Source organism: Galeopterus variegatus, unplaced genomic scaffold (genome assembly GCF_000696425.1).
Source record: "Galeopterus variegatus unplaced genomic scaffold, G_variegatus-3.0.2 Scaffold2030, whole genome shotgun sequence".
In the NCBI taxonomy this organism is placed as follows: Eukaryota; Metazoa; Chordata; class Mammalia; order Dermoptera; family Cynocephalidae; genus Galeopterus; species Galeopterus variegatus.
The window spans coordinates 338,797-359,975 of NW_007728141.1; the positions used below are offsets into that span (position 1 = coordinate 338,797).

A 21,179-nucleotide genomic window follows, 5' to 3' on the forward strand; every position below is an offset into this window, starting at 1 on the left:
GACGTCTTTGTCTTAAATGCCTTCCTCCTTGTGTCCACAGGCAAACCGAACATATCCACTTCCACATAAGTCCCGACTTTCTTATCAGAAAGAAACTGACCTGAAATAATCTGGAAAAAAGCAAAAAAAGGAAGTCTTGATAAATGAGTAACTATGGCTGCTGGTGAATGTTGAATTATAAGCAACATGAAATACAAGCAAGAGTATAAATATGGTTTCTCTTTCACTTGAAGAGTCTGTAGAAGAATATTGAAAAGGGTGAGGTTAGAAGGAGTCAATTAGTAAGACAAAGTAGTATAGGAGGAATAAATGAACAAGTGTCCACTTTAATCCATCAAGACCAGCTTATCATTACCACCTAACCTCACCCAGTTAGCCATTTACACAATTGTGCATATCCTTTGACTAGCTGCAGAACTAACTGTTATTGTGAAGTTAAGAGATTTTTAAAAAATTTACATGCTCATAAAATGTCTCCTATGGCTGCCTCTTTTCCAAACCCAATTTTCAAAATCCAACGGATCTGTCAGCTGTCAAAAAGGTTAATGGAAGCAAACTAAATATTTTTCTCTTTATACCAGACAGAAGATCAGCAGAAAGCGAGTGCTGATGGAGGCAGCCTGGTGAATCTGGGGTGTGTAGTCAGAACAAGGTGGCTCACTAGTCAAGAGCTTTCTAAACTCAAGTCTGTGAAAGGGGTCAGAATCTCCAAGATTATGGCTGAGCCAGAAATCAGACAAAATGATGGCATGAGAGTAATCATCAGAGACTGAATGAACTCAAAGTCAGCCACATGTGGATGTGGCCAGAAATTCTGAAAAGTTAGAGAGAAAGTCATAGGCAAGGCTCTCTGAATTTGTCTTGGAACAGCTCATGTCTCCTGGACAATCTCTTTGGCTTTAATGCATGGGAACTGCTAGCAACAATCTCTTTATTTAACTTGAAGTTCTATGTAAGAACCACTTAGCAGGCATTTTGCAACATGTTTGAAACTTCCAAGTTATGTGAGTCCCACTGGGAATTCAGATGCCCAGAAAAGTTTGTATGCTTAAGATATTTGATCAAAGTAGAATCCTAAACTAAATTAATGGCACTAACCTACTATGTTCTCATCAGTAAAATAAGATGGCAGAATATCATGTGAGCTCACAAGTCCATCCTGGCACTACAAAGTCTGTGCCAGAAGATCAAAAGGAAGGCACAACTGGACAGATACGAGCTGCATCTTAGCTCTAGATGTAATGTTAAAGGCAAGACTCTACTGCAGAGCGGCCTGTCCATTAAACAGCAGGCAAACAGCTCCACAACAGCATCTCCATTCTGAACGGAAGCAGCGTATTACACTTGTCTGGGATTCAACTATTTCCCTGTCACAACTCGACTTACTTCCCTGCCTCTATGTCATTGTTTTATGATCATCTACACTGCAACAGTAGAATTTTCAAGACAAAATAAATAAGCAAGCTAATATGTAAAAAATAAGATGAAATCTGCAAACAATGCAAAAATGTCATTAGTTTGATACAACTACAAAAACAATTTACAAGGAGTCTAAAAATAGCATTCTATCAGTACATTATGCTTAGAAGTTTTTCTTAATCACACTTGACAGGAATTAAATATCTTTTGCTGAAAAGAATTTCCTAAAATATAAAATAATCATGAAGTTCTAATTCTGCCAACTTTACTCTTTATTTATGTGGCTTGAAATAATTTCAAAAGATATAACTGTGAGACAGTTTGCTGAAATTTTATTTTTAAATCTTTGATATAAAGTGACATAAGCTTCAAGATAAAAATGGGCTCCACTGATTTGGGGGAGAGAAATTAGTGAAACTGTTACAGAGCCTTTGTTTAAGGTCAATCCAAAAATTGCATTTATGTACAATAAAAAGTTTTTTAGTTCTACAGTTATTCAGTTAAACACACAAAAATATGATACTTTAAAAAAGTAAATGAAATTCTAGCTTCAACAACCAACGGCTTACAAAATTCATGAAGAAGCTCTTTAGAACAATGTATTTCCCTTTCATAGCATTAAAAATATTTTCTGACAACTAAAAAAAAAATAGATGTCTACTGTAACATCAATTTTAAAGACTGAAGAAAATAATTTGAAATTAACTTTTTGGGTCAGATATATAAATTTAATAAAGCAACTCTTTTATTTAAGATCATTAAGATGTGTTTTAAAATCCCTGAATACTCTGATAGATTTTCAAAAATCATGCTATGGTAACTTGAAAGCTTTTGTTCAAAATTTAACAACTTACTGAGAGAATATTTTTTTCCTCTAATTTTGTCCAGAACTAATGGGAACTAATGAGGGAAAAGAACCAAAAGATCTATCCAATATGGGTCACTAATTTTCATGTAAATTTCACAGTGGGATATTTACACCAAAAGAGAAAAATGGCCATGATGGGGCTCACCCACTTATTTTATTGATTTGGGGTCCAGTTGCTACCATATTAACAATGGAGCTCAGCTCCTTTTTCTCATCCACATGGCTTGTGAAAACATCTAATGTAGATTTTACCCTTAAAGGAAAAAATGTATGAAGATTATGGAGCCTTTGCTAGCTACTAAATTTTTGATGACTAAGCTACCTCTTTATGCAAAATAGCTAATATTCAGGACTTTTGTTAGCGACAATTTTCTGACAGAGGTGTACATACCTTAACAGCTAAAGTGTTGGCTACTATCCCATCTACGATGCCTTCAGTAAATGGATCAAAATGCTTGTCAGGCCTCCTCATGAATTCCGGCTTTAATCTGTAGCCACTCTTTCCGTTGTATTCATACATTCCCATATTTATTTGCATAGCCAGGTCTGAATACCAAAAATACAAGACTTATTGTGGATGTATTTATGTTTGGAGCAAGAAAGCAACAATGTCAAGTAAGCTTGTATTACAGTCCCCTTTTGTGACTTTTCTCCTTGACAAAAGAAACAGAACAGGAGTTCTACTGGCAATGGAAAAAAAAAAAAAAACTAAACTAAAAATTAATAGCGATGAAGAAGATTTGTCATTTCTAGGTATTAAGCCATATTATAACACACAATAAAAAAGTGAGTTAATATGTCCAGGAATGTAGACAAATTTATGAATGGAAAATATATAAAGTGAAAAAATGGATCCAAATTAACAATAACAAAAAAGGTTACATATATTAAGCTGTCAATTCCAATTCAATGGGATAATTCTTTAGGTAAAAAAAAGGATTGATCTCACTGAGACTATATACCAAAATTACATCTGGGTGGATTAAAGGGTTAAATTACAAATAAAACCATATGGCCTTTATGTAAAAAAATGCTGTTACAAATGAACAGGAAAATTGACAATAGTCCTGAACAGGCAATTCATAAAAGCAGAAATATAAAAACCAAGAAACATATTTAAAATATTCGATCTCAATAACAATCAAAGAAATAAAACTTAAACAACAGTGAGATAACATATTTCATTTGAAATTTTATTATTATTATTATTATTATTTAATGATAATACCCAACTAACATTGCTGACAGGAGTAACTCAGTGAAACATTTTTTACAAACAATTTGGCAGTATGCACAAAGGTGCTTAAAATTTTTACATCTTTTAACATAGCAATTCTATTTTTAGAAACTTTTTGAAAAGAACTTTAGGAGATAGACTTGATAATTCATACTCAAGACTTTTCGCAGAGTACGGAATTAAAGTAGAAAAAAATCCCCTAATGTCTAGGCATAGGAAATGGGCTTGTAGTAAATTGTGAAATATGTATCATACACAGCTATTAAAATTCATCTTTCTGCATAGCACTTAAGTATGTGAGTATATATATATTCTCTCTCTCTCTCTCTCTCTTTTATTTTTTAGCAAGGAATTATGTGAAAAAGTATGTAGATAATAGACAAAAAAAAGACTTCCAGATTACCAAGCTGGAGGTTAACAGTTGTTGAACCTCTGAGTGGTAGCATTCCTGGCAGTTTTATTTTTTCCTTTATACCTTTTTAAATTTTCCATTTTTCCTCCAATAAATACATGTTACTTTTAAAAGTATAAAAATTTTTGTTTGAAAAATAATGCAAAATCAGTAGAAATAAAGACCTGTTTACAACAAAATTCTTTTTTTTTTGGCATTGATATTTTCTTCATTGAAATTTACTTTTATTTATTTTTTCAATCAAGTCTTGCAATCCCCCCTTTCCCCCCAATTACATGGAAGTGGTGTTTGGACACTTGAAATGTAATTCTATAACAGAAAGGACATGAGCATGAACTGTGCCACTTACCCATTGTTTGGAAATTAAGTGCAACCATCTGACAACCTGCATTCCAGAAGAGCTGAGGCATGTAGTTGGAAGAATCCACACGAGTTCCTTTTGGATATATTCTGCTAAGCTGCATTTTGTTGTATCTGGACCATCATGTTAAGTAGTGAATACAGTTATAAAAATAATCAGTCCTAATACTAACCAACAAGCTTCCTTCCATCTTTCTCTATTGAGGAAATAAAGTAAATACTGATGATTTCATTGGGCTAGTGGATGAAATAGGCAAAAAGCTTTCTGAACAAACAGAATAAACATGCTCATATATAAACAGCACCACCTTTGTAGAGCTTTGTGGGTGAAAAAGAATGAGGTAGCAAAAATGGTTGATTTAAAGTCAATGTGATTTTGTGGAAACTTAATGATTGAAGACACAGAACGAAGCTGGAACGTGTTGAGTCATGTGAGAGGATGCTATTTTGTTTGGCAGAAGCAGATCATGTGAACTGTATGGCTATTTTTGAAGTGCTCTCTGCTCACTTTCCTAACCTTCTCTGGGCATGCTGTCTGCCAAGACTGTGGTACTCTTTATGATTGAGAACAAGGTCAATATAGCACAGACATTTCTGACTTTGTTTCGTATTTTGGATCCTACCATGATCAATCTTCCATCCTAAGGACCTTGTAGTTATTGACCAGCATTATATCTTTAAAACATGATTGACCAGTTCCTATTCCCATTTTGGGCAGATTTAGCTAAGATGCTGAGCTATGCAAAATGGAGTTGAATCTTAACTCTGGAACTTGCTAGCTGTGTGGGTCTTGGGCAAGTTTATTTCACCTTTCTGTGCTGCAGTTTCCTCATCTATAAAACAGATTTAACAATTCCGACATCACAGTACTATTGTCAGGATTAAATGAGATTTGACATATAACAAAAAATCTATCACATAGTCAATAATAAATACTAATGATAATGATTTTTATGGTGCAACTTTATTTATGGAGTCTGCATTTGTTCTCTCCTACTGTTAATGAGTCTCGAGGTTAACTTTTATTGTTATGTCTTGCTTCATGAAATATTTAATATTAATTTTATGAAAAAATTTTAAAGGCCTGTTTATTTTTATTTTAATTCATGGATAACAATAAAAAGCCTTTTCTTGTCAGTAGCATCCACAAAACCATAATTAGTAATATATATTTACATTCTCAAAATCATCATTCCATCTATTTTTAATTGGACATATATTACATGTAAACATGTAAGGTGCCAAGCCAGGTTTATATACACACGTGTGTGTATATGTGTGTGTGTGTGTATATATGTATGTATATGTGTAAATACATGTATGTATGTATGTATTGTTCACTTTACATATACAGTCATGAATCGCTTAATAACAGAGATCCATTCTAAGAAATGCATCATTAGGTGATTTCGTTACTGTGTGAACATCATAGTGTACTTACACAAACCTAGATGGTATAGCCTACTACACAGATATTACTCTGACCGGTTAGTATATGCAGCCATAATATATGTGTTCAATTGTTGTCTGAAAAGTAGTTATGTGGCACGTGACTGTATTATATATTAGATTTGTACAAAGTCTGCACACTCACGTTATGTATGTCATACCCATATACAAAATACAAACCATAAAGCTAGTATAATAATTTCTATTTTACAGATGAGGGAAATCAGGATTAAGCAAATTGGCAAAGAGCGCAGAGCTTGATGGTGTGACACCAACTTGAAATCTGGGCTTCCTGACTCCATGGCCAGTTCTCTTTCCCACAGGCCACACTGTCCCACCCAGCAATGCATACAAGACCTGGATCTATTTTTAACTCTCAGGTTGTTGACTTAAGCCATTTTCTGCATCTTTCTCTTTATTAAACAAAGAAAGAAAGAAACCAGTTGTGTTAATTCAGTCATTCGTCAAATCAAGGATACTCAACAAATTCTACTGGCGACTTCGTAAGTTGTTCAAGTCCTTTGGTTTCCACGAAGGAAGACATTTCAAAACTTTTATTTCTTTCTGAGTTAAAAACAACAACAACAAAGGAAGGTGAGAAATAAAATTCAATGTTATAAGTTATAAAATCATAAGAGCAGTAGTTAAATGTTCAGTGAAGTTGAGGATAATCCATCTCCAACATAACTTTCAAATTCAGTTTCTTTTTTTTTTTTTCAGTGAAATATTTACCTGTAACAAAAGTGAGTCTGGTTTGTTTTCTTTTCTGATATTGACTGGTTGGGGCAAATATACTTATGGTTGTGTGATTTAGGGGCATGAATGAATTTTAGATGAGTATAATATGCAGTGAAAACCATTTTGTCAAAAGAACAGGAACCCTGTGGGAATCTTTTGTTCTAAAAAATCCATCCAGACTGGTTTCTTGGGGCCATCGTTGGGTATTAACAAAAGAGACCATGGAAATGTTTGTGCTAGAGGTTGACTATCTTTTTCTAACCCACATTGTCACCTTCTCGGTTTGTATATGTACCCGTTTGATTCAAATAACTAATGTGACATTAGGTTTATGGTATTCAAAGCAGAAGGATCCCTAGAAATTTTCCAGTCTCATGGCCTCACTTTCATTTTACACAACAAAGGCCAGAGAGGTGAATGTGCTAAAAGGTGTCAATGTTCTTAAACACAAGAGAGACATTTTGTAAGTGAAATTCAAGCCTCCAATTAGAGTGAGAGAAACAAAACAAAGTTATCATAGTTTCGAAAGACTCAGAGTCAAACAATTTCCCTACCTTCTTTCCAACTAAAAATCAACTGTTATGTGCAATATTCAGACAAGTGTCAGAGAGAGTGGTTAGACAGCTCTAAGTTTTTAAAACGGAGTTATCTTTGAGACATTTTCCCCTTTTTGACCCTTTTCGCAAATTAAAACCTCATTCCTCCTAATCATCCCCTGACTCCTTTATCTATCTCCTCACCTTCTCCAGTTTACTCTAAGGTAAATTCTGTTTTCTCTTATTTTGTACCATCATAAATCTACTTTTGTATGACTAATTATTTTAAGCACAACTGTCAATTCAAGTTAAGTCAACAGTAATAGGTACTTTCTAAAATACACTTTTTTAAAAAAGGTGACAAAATTATATAAAACACAAGGAGGTGAGTAGTTGTGTGTAAATCTGCATGGTGGTATTGTTACCAGGTTCTAAAGAACTTAAATACATCAGCCCCAGGCCGACCCCGTGGCTCACTCGGGAGAGTGCGGCGCTGGGAGCGCAGCGATGCTCCCGCCGCGGGTTCGGATCCTATATAGGGATGGCTGGTGCGCTCACAGGCTGAGCACGGTGTGGGCGACACCACACCAAGGGTTGCGATCCCCTTACCGGTCATGAAAAAGACAACAAAACAAAACAAAACAAAACAAAACAAACAAAAAACCATCAGCTCCTTCTTACATGTGGCTACTTGTCTAAGATCTTTTAACTAATGAATTAGGAAAATTCATTCCAAAGTCAGTGAAAGTTACAATAGTATAAAAATAATTACTATAAGATGGTTCAAATTCCACAACTTGTGGTAAGAAACATCAATAATTATGACATCACAAAAATATTGAAATCTTTATATATAAACTGTATATTGGAAGTTAAATTCTTTGTTGTAGAGATCTAGATACCATAGGTCATTATGTTAAGACTCTGGTCAAAATTATACAAATATAAATAAGTGTGTTATGCAGAGGCATGGATTTTGGTATATCTATAAAACCATTTGTAGGGAAAATAGGGTAATTTAGTCAGGCTCCCTTGGCTTAGGTCTGGTTGGAGGTCATGCAGCACATTTCTTTGTAAGGAAGTTGTGTGTGGGTGGAGTTATTGCACATGTGCACCCATGTATCTTTTCAGTTAATTGCTATTGTGTGTTCTTCAGTTTGTGAAGCAGCTGGCAGGCAGAGCTCTCATCTAAAAATAGAGCATGTTTACTCTGCTGGCAGCAGATTAGTTTTTCTTTGGACTTTGCTGGTAGCAGTTGAGTTTCTGAGTTTCTCTGTGGACTGCTTAGCTCTCACATGTGTGTGTGCTGAATAAAGACTATTCCTTCTTCAGCCAAGGCTCCAAGGACCTTTTTGCCGGTTACCTAGCTCATAGACCTGTGTGTGAAGGGTTGGTGAACAAGCTCAAGGGGTCTGTGAGCACCAGAGACCCAGCCCTAGCTCCACACCATCCTTCATAAGAGGCCACTGCGGGTAAGCAAAATTTCAGTTTTTAAGAGCACATTCTTATAAGCAGCTAATAAATTTTAAGGATTCTCTTAGTTGAATAGCTTCTTACACTTCCTGAATATATAAGGGGCATATTCATAAATGGGCTCTTCTCTCTAGGTGAAGATAATATTTTTCTTTTCATGCAATATAGACATGTATAGTTGGATGAAGGAAAAGTGCAAAATGATGTGAAGTTAATTACATGGTCTCCTAGAGATAGAAAACATGCTGGGCAAATGGAATGTGGGTGAATTGGTTCTATTTCTAGTTTTCAGGGTTGGCCAAGTCTCTGCCTGCTTCCCTTCTGGGGAATGGGTAGATAGTGTATTTCAACACTATCACCCATATAATGAGGGATCCACTGTGTTGTTGCAAACAAAAAACAATAGTAACACTCAATTAGCTGAACTCGGGTCACATGTTTTTCAAATAACCATGCATGGCCTGTAGCACTATTATTGTGGTGGAATATCGTGGAATATTTTCTCATATGGCTAGTTTTATATATTAATATATATATATATTTATATATATGTAAAGATAACAAGAGAGTCAACCCATGCGTATATTGAAGACGTCACCAGCACAGAATAGTTCCTTTAAGGGTAACATTCTTTGGTCTAATTACTTTGTGTTCATAATATACTCCTTATGTGCTACGTTAGGGGGGTTTGTCTCCAGGAAAAACTTACTTTTTGAAATTTCAAATGACTCAAATTTGACTGGCTGAATGTAATTCACCAGGTTAGACATCTCTTCTGTGGCCATGGCCTCGCTCCCAGCAGTGCCCTGAAAACAGGAATAAAAAAAAAAACAAAAACATTTCCAGAGTCAGTATTATATTATAAAGGGTTATTTTCCCAGGAAAATGATCATGTGACTTGAGGGAGCGAAATATCATTGCTCCTTTTCTGGAAAATGATTATTACCAATAGAAAATTCATTACAGGAGAAAGAAGAAGCACTACCTCATTTTACAAAAGTAAGGAGTGGGAAGAGTGAGGTTTTTTGGTGACTGGCAGTGTGGTCGGGTACTGGTAGCATCAGCACCACCTAAGAGCTTGTTAGAAATGCAGCCCTCGCTGCAGGCCTCCCGACTAAGAATCTTCATTTTAATAAGGTGATTTGAATGCACATTAAAATTGAGAAGCATGGAAGTATATCTCATCTTCCATAGCAGGGAGTCCATACATGATAGCTAAGATTAATAAATCAAGAACTCACTGCACAGCAAGAAAATTATTATGTAGGTGGCCACTGGATGAATTGAAAATTGTTAATAATAATAATAAAAAGGTTGCCTTGCGGAAATGGGTTGGGGTGGGCAAACAACTATTGCTTTTCTTTATAAACTTTCCTCCCTCTTCTCTCCCTCTTGGTTCCTTGCGTGCTGATTAGACAAGCAGTATAGTGTAATGTAGGGGTTAATAGCTCAGGATCTCAAGCCATATTGCCTGATTTTAAATCTCGAGCCCAGTAGTTAGAAGCTGTGCAATGTTGGGAAAGTTACTTACCTGCTCTATGCCTCAGTTTACTTATTTGTAAAATCAGGGTAAAATCAGTCCCTATAGTATACAAGGTTTTTGTGATTATTAAATAAACTAATTTATGTAAAAGAGCTCAGGACAGTGCCAGGTACATAGTAAAATCTCATGCTACTTTAGCTATTTTTGGCTATTATGGATTACTTTGATTAATTTTTATTAATAAAGAAGAAAACCAATAGTGCAATATTGGCACAAAACAGGCCTCTGTAGACTGATCTAATATTTTTTTTTTCCCATTTTTAGAAGGAGTGCATGGAGACAAGGTTTCTTTTGAAAACCCTGGTAATATTTTGGTTAAATGGCAATTGCGGAAATATTAATTTGCAAATGGACTATCCAATTAGTAAGGCTTTTAAAATAATCAAGAATCTCTGATCGAAAATTATACACAATTGAAATCACTCTCAAGCAGATATACTTTACCTGTCATTGTAACAGTTTTCTTCCTGGAAATTAAGTTGAAATTTAGTGCGGGAACATAACAAAGGAAAAACTTAGACTACATTAAAGGGAATAATTTTAAGAGAAAGTACATCAACATCAAGTAAGAACAGCTTATTATTTCCTATTTATTTTTAACTAAATTGTAAAGCTACAAGTACTGAGACAGAGACTCTCCAACATATTGCTAGCAGATTCAGTACAAACTTTTTGACCAGGACTCTTGCTAAAACAAAATTCTAAAATTCCAATTGACCTGCCCCTGATTTGCCTCTAGGTTCTGTGGAATTAATACTCCTGAGCTGATGAAGCTACTTGAGATATTTCAGCTTATATCAATATGTAACTCTAGTGGCTCCAGAATTATAACAATGTAATTAATGTCATATTTCTGAACATTTCTCCAAAACCCATGTCTTCTCCAGACTTTGGGCCATTTGACAATTCATTTACTTGCCTCAAAAATTGAAGCTGGCAGTCGGATGTCGCACATTTACTCTTCTATCCACTAGGTGGCAGAAAGTGACCATAGGATATGTCCAGGAACTTTTACGGGGCCTGGCAAGTTAGTGGACCGCCTCCAGGAACAGAAGCCCTGAGATACTCACCTCATCCATGGAAGATTTTTTACAGTCATCATCATCATCATCGTCATCACTTTCCGTGTCACCTTCCCCTGTCAGATTTTAATAACAGATCACGATGTCAACATTTACAGTTTTAAAGCACTTGCAACTTAAAATTTTTTTATTATCAGAAATTGATGATGAAGTTCCTTGCAAATTGGGCTTTTTGTTTATTTTTAAATTATTTTTTTCAACGATCTAAATTTTATTAGTTATGGAAAATTATTTTTGCATTTGGAATATATATTTTTTAAAAATTTGATTTGTGAATAAATATTTAAAAATTCCAAATCGTATTAAAAAAAATTTGTCTTATCATTTTTTCTCTATATGTTTTTTAAAAAACGTGTCACCATATACAGTCTGCCATCTCTGGTATATGTATCTTATTCTGATGTACATTCTTTTTCAGGATCTCTATGATCCTAAAACATGTAAACTATCCCTTTTTCATCTTTCCATCCTTTTCCAAACCCTGACTCTTCGATGCAATGCTTGGCCAGCACATAGCTCAGTGATTTGCATCGACCTTTTTCAAGGCCCTAGAGGATGTCACAGAAGTCACAGGAGAGGTATGAGCTGGGCAGGAGCTGTGGGGCTGTGGGACTCTGCAAAAACTGTGAACTGTATCCTATGATTTCTCCGATTGTCTTCTAAACAATGTACATATCTTAGAACATGGTTACAGTCTATTTAAAAGGTCAAGATAAAATGACTAAACCCTCAAAAATGATTGCTCTTGAAAAATCTAACTTCATCAGACGTAATTCAACTTCATACGTAGCCAATATACTGTCATTTCAACAACTGATTTTTTTGCCCCAGATTTAGTGGACATTTCTGCTAGGTTAAATATTCACACTAATATGAAGAATTGCATTCTTGCACAGCTCTGGGTTTCCATTAGACCCAGTAACATCAGTTATATAAAAATATTTTCAAGTAAAAAGTAAAGAAGGCATAGTTCTAAATGGTTTAATTCAACTTTCATCTTTCAGGGTTCACACAATGCAATAGCTCCACTAGCCCAGTGGATGGTAGTATTGGCTCAACAGTGAGGCAACCTGAGTTTACCAATACCTTCTTCCCCACCTCCCAGGGCTTCTGAGAGTTGTCTGCCCTACTCGATTGGTATAAATATAGACACAGTGCCCACAGTGCTGTCCTCCAAGATGCTTACACATGTTTTCATTTGGCTGATGAAGTTCAGTCAATTACTTAATGATAGCAGTGAGCCAAGTATTCATGAAATATCTTTAGAGAGAAAAGATTTCTAGGACATAAGGGATGCAATTTTTGTGCATGTCCCTTGGTATTATTTATGGCTTGTTTATTAAAGGAAGCCACGTAAAACCACTCATGATGCTGATATTGTGTTAGTTAATAAAGTGAATCAATTATATTTTGGATAGAAGACATTCTATATGGCAGGTGTATTCTTTTAGGATGTTGTCATTCAAGCATATTTTATAATCAAATTTTGCCCCCAGTTCTTTTTTTCTTTTTAATCAGAGAAGAGATTCTTTTAATTAAGTAATTAAAAAGTTATTTGGCAAAGCTTTCTGCAAAATGCTTCATGGGACACGAATACACTAGTCATTTGAAATACTCAATCAGATTATTCTTTGGTTTATGTGAGAAAGAAGAAATTTGTATTCTTTTACTATAAGAGCAGGTACCTGGTTTTTCCTCATAAATCTTTGGAGGGACTTTGAAGAAATCTTGTTGATCTGTAAGAAAAAATATCTTACTTTTCCCTAGCTCTTTAAGACAAGTTACTGGCAAAGGACTGAATCCTGGAAGAGGCATCTGGCCCACAGGGACCATGATAAGTAAATTAGCTTTGAAATAAGATCCACTTCATGTTTTTCAAGTTACTTGAGTTCCCAATACTGGGAACATCTACAAACCAAGCGGGAAATTAGCAGTGTTCTTTCTTCAGGGGCCTACCTACATATTAAAATGTTCAAAAATTTCCATTGAAATAAATAATGATTGCACAACAAACTATGGGGCTAGCTTAGGAAATCTACTGAATTACTAACAGATTGCTGCTCTTTCTCTGTATTAAGCAATAATGTTCACTGCCTGTATAAATCGTTATTTGTATGATGCATCCAGTTAATAAGAGGGAGGGACCTGGTAGTGGGAAAGGCAGATGGTTATAAAAAACAAGCACCCACATGCAAAGGAAGACGCAGTTTGCTTTCTAGCATTCAAGGAATAGAATTGTGTTAGGAAATAGGTGTTAATCATAGGCCTGTTAATGATCATCACTTCAAAACATCAAAAAGAACATTCTTACTGAGAGCGAAAGTTATTTGCAAAAAACCAAAACAAATCAGAATGGTGTAATTATGTTTGGAATACACATTCAAGAGCTACAAAACAAAACCCTTTCAAAGAATTATATAATGTCTGTGGATAAGGATTTTAATCTAAATAAAAGCAGTTGGCCATTGAGACAGACCAAAAAAAACAGACCAAAAAATAAATCAGTGTCTTGGTCAACCTCTTTATTTTTTCTCATTTCCCTAGGGTATATATTTTAATTTTTAAATTATTTAAAAATCTTTTAATTGATGTGTAATAGGTATACAGAAAAGTACATATATTAGAAGGGCACAATGAGATGAATTTTCACAAAATGAATGTGTCTGAGTAACCAGTACCTAGACCAATAAAACAAAATATAACCAGTCTCTAGAAGCTCCCTTGGGCTCCTTTCCAGTTTACTTCTTCCCCAGGGGTAACCATTACCCTCACATTGAACAGCAGAGATTAGTTTTGCCTGTTTTTGTACCTTATATGAATGGAATCGTACAGTATATAGTTTCTTTGTATTTGACTTTTTCCCTCAACATTGTTTATAAGATTCATTCATATTTTTACGTGTAGTTACACAGGTAATTCTCATTGCTGCATGCTATTCCTTTGTGTGAATATACAATAATTTATTTATCTGTTGACAGGCATTTGGTTGGTTTCCAGTGTTTGGCTATTATGAATAGTGCTGTTTTAAGCAATTTTTGTGCATGTCCCTTGGTAAACATAAATACACATTTCTGTTGGGTATATACCTAGGAATGGAATTCCTGGGGCATAGGGGGTACATGTGTTCATCTTTTGTAGATTCTACTAAACATGTTTCTGAAGTGATTGTTTCTATGTTAGCTAAATTTTAATTGAAAACCTTCCTAGAGTGAAGCTCAAAATTTCTTGTACTTAATCACCTTCCAATCAGGAGATCTTTGTAATGCAGTTTTCAAATTGCCAAGATTCTGACTGAACTTGGAAAATAAATTAGACCAAATGACAAATAACCCAAAGAAAATGAGTGACCACTTTGAATTCTTTTCTCGTCAACCACACAAATCTATTTCAATCTAAATGTATAAGGAAAAGGAATAATATTAAATATCACCTAGTAGCTTTGATAGGTAATTCAAGTAATTTTGCCATTTCACGTTTTATAAAAGCTGTGTAAAATATAGATAAATTGAAATGCCCAGAACTCTTCAGCATATCATCAGTGAGAGTGCATTCAGGGAATATCCTGTGTCCAGAATTATAGTTAATATTTCCCATTTAGAAGCGAAATACCGTGTGGTCACTCTAAAGATTATTTGGCTTATGTGATAGCCAGAATAATGGCCTCCCAAAGATGTTTATGCCCCATGAACATGTTACTTTGCATGACAAAGGGGAGGTGGAGATGAGACTAAGTTAAGGACCTTGAGATGGAGAAGATTATCCTGGATAATCTAGATGGATACAGTGTAATGACAATGAGTACTTAAAAGTAGAGGACGTTTTCTGGCTGTGGTCAGAGGGAGATATGACCACAGAATAAAGGTCAGTGAATTGCAACATTGCTGGCTTTGAAGCTGTAGGACGGGGCTGTGAGCCAATGAATGCGGGTGGCCTCTAGAAACTGGAAAAAGCAAGGAAACGGACTGTCCCTTAGAGCCTCCAGAAAGGAACGCAGCCCTGGACTTAGCCTTCGAGCTCAGCCCAATGAGAACCCTGGGGGTCTTCTGAGCTACAGAACTGGAGGATAATACATTTGTGTAGTTTGTAGCAGCAATAGAAAACGAATACAATTTAAAACTATGCCAAGATAGGAATGTTAAAAGTCCTTCTAAGCTAACTCCAGAGCTGCAGTTCTCAAACCCACACTTAGCAGAAGTCCGAGAGCCCACCAGCCCCTCACCGGCTCCGGGAGATGAGGGCTCGAACATGCTGGAAGAGTCGCTGTACGTGTTGGAGGCTTGTTCCGACAGCTTCTTTTTGCCACTTCCTTCTGACGACTTGTGGGATTTCTTCTTATTTTTCACCAAAATTTTATACATTAAATCCATAGGGCTTGGAAGAGGAACTCCAGATTCCAGCTAACAGAAAAGCAAAGCCCATTCTTTAAAAATACTGCCACTTCCTTTCAGATTCCCTCCCCAAATCCCCAGCACAGCAATGGAGACCAAGAAGGTCTAGATTCTTCTTTACTATCTTAATGCTGCTCATTAAATTGTTCTAAGTGTGTCCTGTATGGGGGCTGATTCATAGCTCTCTCTTTTTTTTACATCAAAGGTACATCTTAATTATTGTACTCCTACTTTTTCACAACAAAATCTACATAAATAAGACCATACAAATGTACTGGTAGATTTGATGTACTAAACCCAAACATTACGAATTTTCTGATGGACCATATAAATCTAGTTACCTTGATTTAGAGCAGATAAGAAGGCCCTGGCCTGAAGTTTCAAAGGAGGGAAGCCAGGCATCTGCCAGGAAGAGTTGATAAAGACAGGCAGTAGCTTCCAAGCAAGCCCATGAATCATCTTTTCAGATGCAACTTAAAAACAGCAAAATCCCTATCCTGCTGTTAGGTAGTTTAGCTGCACATCTCAATGGCATCAGCCGAGGTGGACTAGGTGGCTTCAGATTTCCTTCCAGCCCTGAGATTCAAGCTACCATACTTGCGAGCCTTATTTCTAGTGTTTCAAGCTCACACATCTACTGGGAAGATCAGTTTCCCATGACAGGGTTATTAGATATTGTATCAGAGATCATAGGTTATTTTTAAAAAGTCGATTGAACTCCCATAAGTCTGGGGACTGTTATGAACTCAGTTAAGGATGTGTGAAGACTGGGCAAAAGGGCCCAAGAGTCTGCTTTAGGGTATTTCTGCTGCTGTCCTTCCCAAAGCAGAGATTCTACAATGGCAATAGGAGGCCCGAGTTCCGCCACAACTAAAGATGCGTGCAAGGAAGTGGGCAGCAACCAGCAGGGACAGGGAGTCATGTGCCACCCGTGATGTCCCATTTTGCAGACCCATTTATCTCAAAGGGGAGTGATGAGGTTCCCTGGGAGCTGATCAGAGCCCTGTCCGCCTGGAGTGCCTCTGCGGGCTGATGGTAATGGCTGGTATTCTGCACTCCTGACTAAGGCACATCAGGCAGAGAGGGAGGGAGAAGACTGTGGGAAGAGAACAGATGCACGTCGTCCACCCTTAGCGGGCCGTTGCCGTTATCCTCCCAGTCCAAGAGCTCATTATCTACTGCATTAATATTACCAAGAAATACAAACATGGAAAGGAAGTGAGTCTCCCCCAAGCCCATTCATAAATAATACGTGTGTTCCTTCAGGAGCAAACATCAAGACTGCTTACTGGGTATTTTTCCAGCGGCTCCATGAGAAGGGCATCCCCGAAGATCAGTCGGCAGTACTCTGCCATCTTCGCCTGCTGCTTTGGGCTAAGGGAGAACAGAAATGAAAAAAGAAAAGCAGGGAGACTTACTCAAAGAGCCTAAACAGGATTACTCTGTGTTATTCATTACAGAAAGAGGGAATTCCCTGATCCCACCATTCATTCTAAATCCCTATCCTGACTTTTGTGAGTCTAAACAACACGTGCAGGTGGACAGTGAAGGCATCTGCCGCCTGAGGCTATTCCTGAGCCTGACCTGCACAGACACAGATGGAAGGGACAGCAGGTCATTTGAAGTTCCCAGAGTGAGAGACTCAGTCCCTTCTGTTTAATTTCCCGATTATAAATCAATTGCAAGACACTTGAAAGGGGAACCCTTTCCTGACTCCATGTGAATTCTTGGGTGAAATTCACCAGACTGACAGTGCGGCCAAGGAGTGTTTGTAAGGAAGTTGGGGAGAGGAGAAAAGAGAGAATGGCAGGGAGGGAGGTGAATAGAGAGGGATGGCAAGGAGGTGGGACAGAGCGGGGAGAGAGAGAGAGACAGAGAGACAGGGAGACAGGGAGACAGAGACAGAGAATTTCAAGAATAGGATAGAAAAGGGCAGATGGCAGACAGTGTGTCCACCAGCAGATTGGGGTCCTGGAAGAAAAGATAAAAGTAGCAGCTGCCTTGGGGAAAGGTGTCTGCAACTCTTCTGTGCATAACAGGGCAGCAAAGGTGGCACCAGCCTGAGTATGTTGCCAGTAGGAACCTGGTCTGATGGCAAAATGCTGGCACTGCAGGGTTTGCTGAGCTGAGCTCCAGGCTCTGAACAGCTCTGCTGCTATAAAATGAGGAGGATAATAACTGTTCTTGGAAAGGGACAGAGGATGTTGAGAAGATGAAGTCAGGATGCAAATGCCTTTGAAATGTTAGAAGAGCAGGACAAATGTAAGCTGATCCCGCTGTTGCGGGATGGGTCTGCCAGCTAGACTAGACAAATAGTGTGCCCAGGAGCTTGTAAACACAGTGGATACAAGGCAACATCCATATTCTTTCAATACTCCTTGACCTTTTAAAAAGCAATAAATTTTTTTTTTCTCATTTTGTGGAATGTTAAACATTGTTATAGAGGTATCCTATTCCTTTGGGTTTTATGGACTCTTATTTTGATCTAACAGGCTGTTGAACTCAATTTCCAATAGTTATGTCTACAAGCTGTAATGCTAATACATCTTAGCAGAACTGGCACTGTACTAAGAATAAATAATAGTGTTAAAAAACCTCTACTACAATTCAAATCGATTATAAAATGTGATTTTTATTTTCATTCCATCATCCATGAATGTGAAGCCTGGATCATGAACTGTTTTGTTTTGTTTTTCCCCTGGGAAGTAGGATATGGAGGGGGTTAAATCACACTGCAAGGTCTACAGGGAATAACAACCTTCATACCCCCTCCCCCACACCTTTTTTAAGAAAAACAAAGCATGTGTTTTGGAGGTCAGGTGAGTTCTTTGTGGTTCAAATATGAACCCCCAAGGCCACAGTTTTCCTGGAACTGTGCGGAGACTAAAGGGAGAAATTCAAAGACCTCGTGAATCTCCCAGGACACCCTAACATCTTCCCACCATGCCTTTCTTGGCCTGTATGAAGTTTTACTACATGGATTTATGCAGCTCTCAGAATGGATGGTGACATTCCTCAGCAGTATCAGGGAGAGAGAAATAATTGCTAATCAGAGAACCAACCCCAAAGAACATTGGAGGTGGTTGTCTTAAGAACAACTCATTAGAAACTGTCAATGAGACCTTTGGGAGCAGCCAGAGAAGTGGCTGATTTAGCAGGGACAGCCCTGGGCATCCTCAAGTTCAGACACTCTTGCTTTAGTGAAAACTTGCACTAGGGCTCAACCAAGTCAGCCTGCTCTGTGGCTGCAGCTGCAGAGTAGAACAAGTCCATGTGTGTTGGGCCCATGTATTCCAGGTGGCACTAAAAAAATCACCCAAACCCTCCCTTTCACTTCTGCAGAAAGACCCTGCACAAATGTTACTACTCCAAGTGCAGTCCCTGTGCCAGCAGCATCAGCGCTACCTGGAGCTTGTTAGCAATGCAGATCCTGAATCAGTCTCAGGGGAAATAGGGTCTAGGAACTTGTGATTCTGAAGCATGTTCAAGTTTAAAGACAACCGTGGTAGATTAAAAAAAAGTCAGCAGGTGCTGATGTGGCTGACGATTTTCTTGAGTGCCAGAACTTGGGAGACCTAAGTTCTCTTTGATCAGAGAGACCTGGAGTGAAAAGGAATGTTTTTGTCCTAATGCCCTGTGTTCAGGATTTCCCGGGGAACCATATTCTTACCAGTAGATGGACTTTAAGGAGATGTATCAGGTGTCCCTAAGCAGGTAGGTGTCCTCTGTCAGGTGGTCCCCAAAACAGGACCTGAGTAGGATTTTGCTGGAGCCATAATACTCAGAACCACTAAAGAATCACCTGAGCTGTTAATGCTGCATGTGACAGGGCTTAGTCCCCAGACCCCTGATTCATGGAATTGGGAGTGAAGGCTTAGAATATGCATTTTAAACAAGACTGCAGATAATTCTTATGCAGGTGGTGAATAAACCACAGTGTTTAGAGCTTTGCTCTAACACTTGATTCAAATTACACATTGTCTTATTAAATGAAGATACTGACACAGGGTCCGGGACTACTGAATTACTCACACGCTCCCCAGTGCTGCTGATGCTACTGGTCCAAGGACCACAGTTCGGAGAGCAAGTGTCTGTATCTAACTTATACTTTTAAAAACCTGTATCAAAATCAACTGAGATGGTGGGAACAAGAGATAAGTGTCCAAGAAAAAAGTGAAATGAGCTATTTAGTATACAGGTTATTCGTGTTCTCAACACACACATGCCCAGCTGAAAGGGAGCTAAACCAGAACAGAGAGCAAACCGATTAGGAAAAGTCAGAGGAAAAGAAAGCAACTCTAATTGTGGGTCAGAACTGTAGCAATGAAAGGCATTAGAATTGCAATTAGTCGGAAAAAAAATCAGAGCATTAACATCAGCTACCATGGAAATGAAGTGAGAAGAAAGAAATTCACGAATACATTTTGAGCTTCGGGCCATAGCAGACATTTCTGAACATATTAAAACATCACTGAAGTGTAAACATCTGGCAAGGTGGTCAGTTTTCTGATTAAGGAACTTGCCTCATTTCATGGGGTAGATTCAACAAGTTGAAATAAACCAATGTCCTCTGTAGATGAGGAATCTACAACCCATGGAAATTAAGAAACTTGTCCAAAATCTCACAGTTGTCTGTGGCCAAACCAGGGCTAGATGTTACTTCACTAGAATTTGGTGTAGAATTCTTTTTATAAAAGCACTAGCTCACAAATTAAGTGGAACATTAGCGTCAACTAGGGCTTTTTTTTTTTTTTTTTTTAGATTTCCAAGTCTTATTTCTAGAAATTTTAACTCAGGGATAGGGGTGCAGCTTAGAAATCTGCATTTTAAAAAGCACTATATGAGATTCTGAGATAGTAGGTGGATAAGTTGTAAGCAGCGCTTTGCTATCTGTGGATAGGTGATGTCAAATATTCGGAGAGAAAACCAGAAAATTCAGTGACTTTCTTCCTTTTTTTCAGTGTGAGTTTGCTTCAGAGTTGTGGCCCAAATTAGCTGGGACCAGAGTTCTGAATCTGGTATTTTGAATATGCAGCACATGGCAGAATGAAATGTTCAGAAATAAAAAGGTTTTGGATGTTTTGGGGGTGTGTTCCTGGGTTACTGTGTTGAGAAGGATTCTGAGGTCAACATCTAGGTTTAGTGGAAAAGACTGCTGTGACTTAATGAATGACTTAATTTCCTGATATGAGTTCAGGAACTGGGCGAGGTGGCCCAAAAGTCAAGTGTAGGGTTTTACCAGCACAGGGAAAGCTTATCTGTTTTCTTTTAGTGTGTGATAGCCCTAGCAGGAAAGAATTGTGGCTGAGCAACTTTGATATCTGGATCTGAAGGACAGGGAAACATAAAGCAAACGACTTCCTCCCACAGTAGAATTCAGCCTCTTATCATTGCATGGCCGGCTGTTAGATTATCTCAGTGATTTGTGCCATAATCATGGCATCCTGGGAAATTTGTTTTCTTGTTTTATTTTTATCACGTATGAATTACTAATGAACTTTTATAGCTAAACTTATCATTTTTAAGCCAGAAAGAGCAGTATTATGGCATTATCCTCTTTTCTTTTGTATACAATGTAGGAATGAGTTTTCATGCCCAGTTTTCTGATTAGTTTGGAAGATTGCAAAGAACCTCCTGTGGTTGAGGATCACAAGTCACATGCATGTGAGCATTT

At 37.4% G+C, this 21,179-nt stretch overlaps 1 protein-coding gene across 1 annotated transcript in view; it reads right to left on the reverse strand.

Annotated features, from left to right (window-relative positions):
- Nucleotides 1-21,179, reverse strand: part of PLCB1 (phospholipase C, beta 1 (phosphoinositide-specific)) — a 283,385-nt gene that overhangs the window by 152,996 nt on the left and 109,210 nt on the right. Inside the window, 7 exon segments of the mRNA XM_008580123.1 lie at nucleotides 2,679-2,833; nucleotides 4,286-4,410; nucleotides 6,225-6,309; nucleotides 9,202-9,298; nucleotides 11,106-11,173; nucleotides 15,337-15,514; nucleotides 16,795-16,879. Of these exon segments, the coding sequence (XP_008578345.1) occupies nucleotides 2,679-2,833; nucleotides 4,286-4,410; nucleotides 6,225-6,309; nucleotides 9,202-9,298; nucleotides 11,106-11,173; nucleotides 15,337-15,514; nucleotides 16,795-16,879 (793 nt within the window).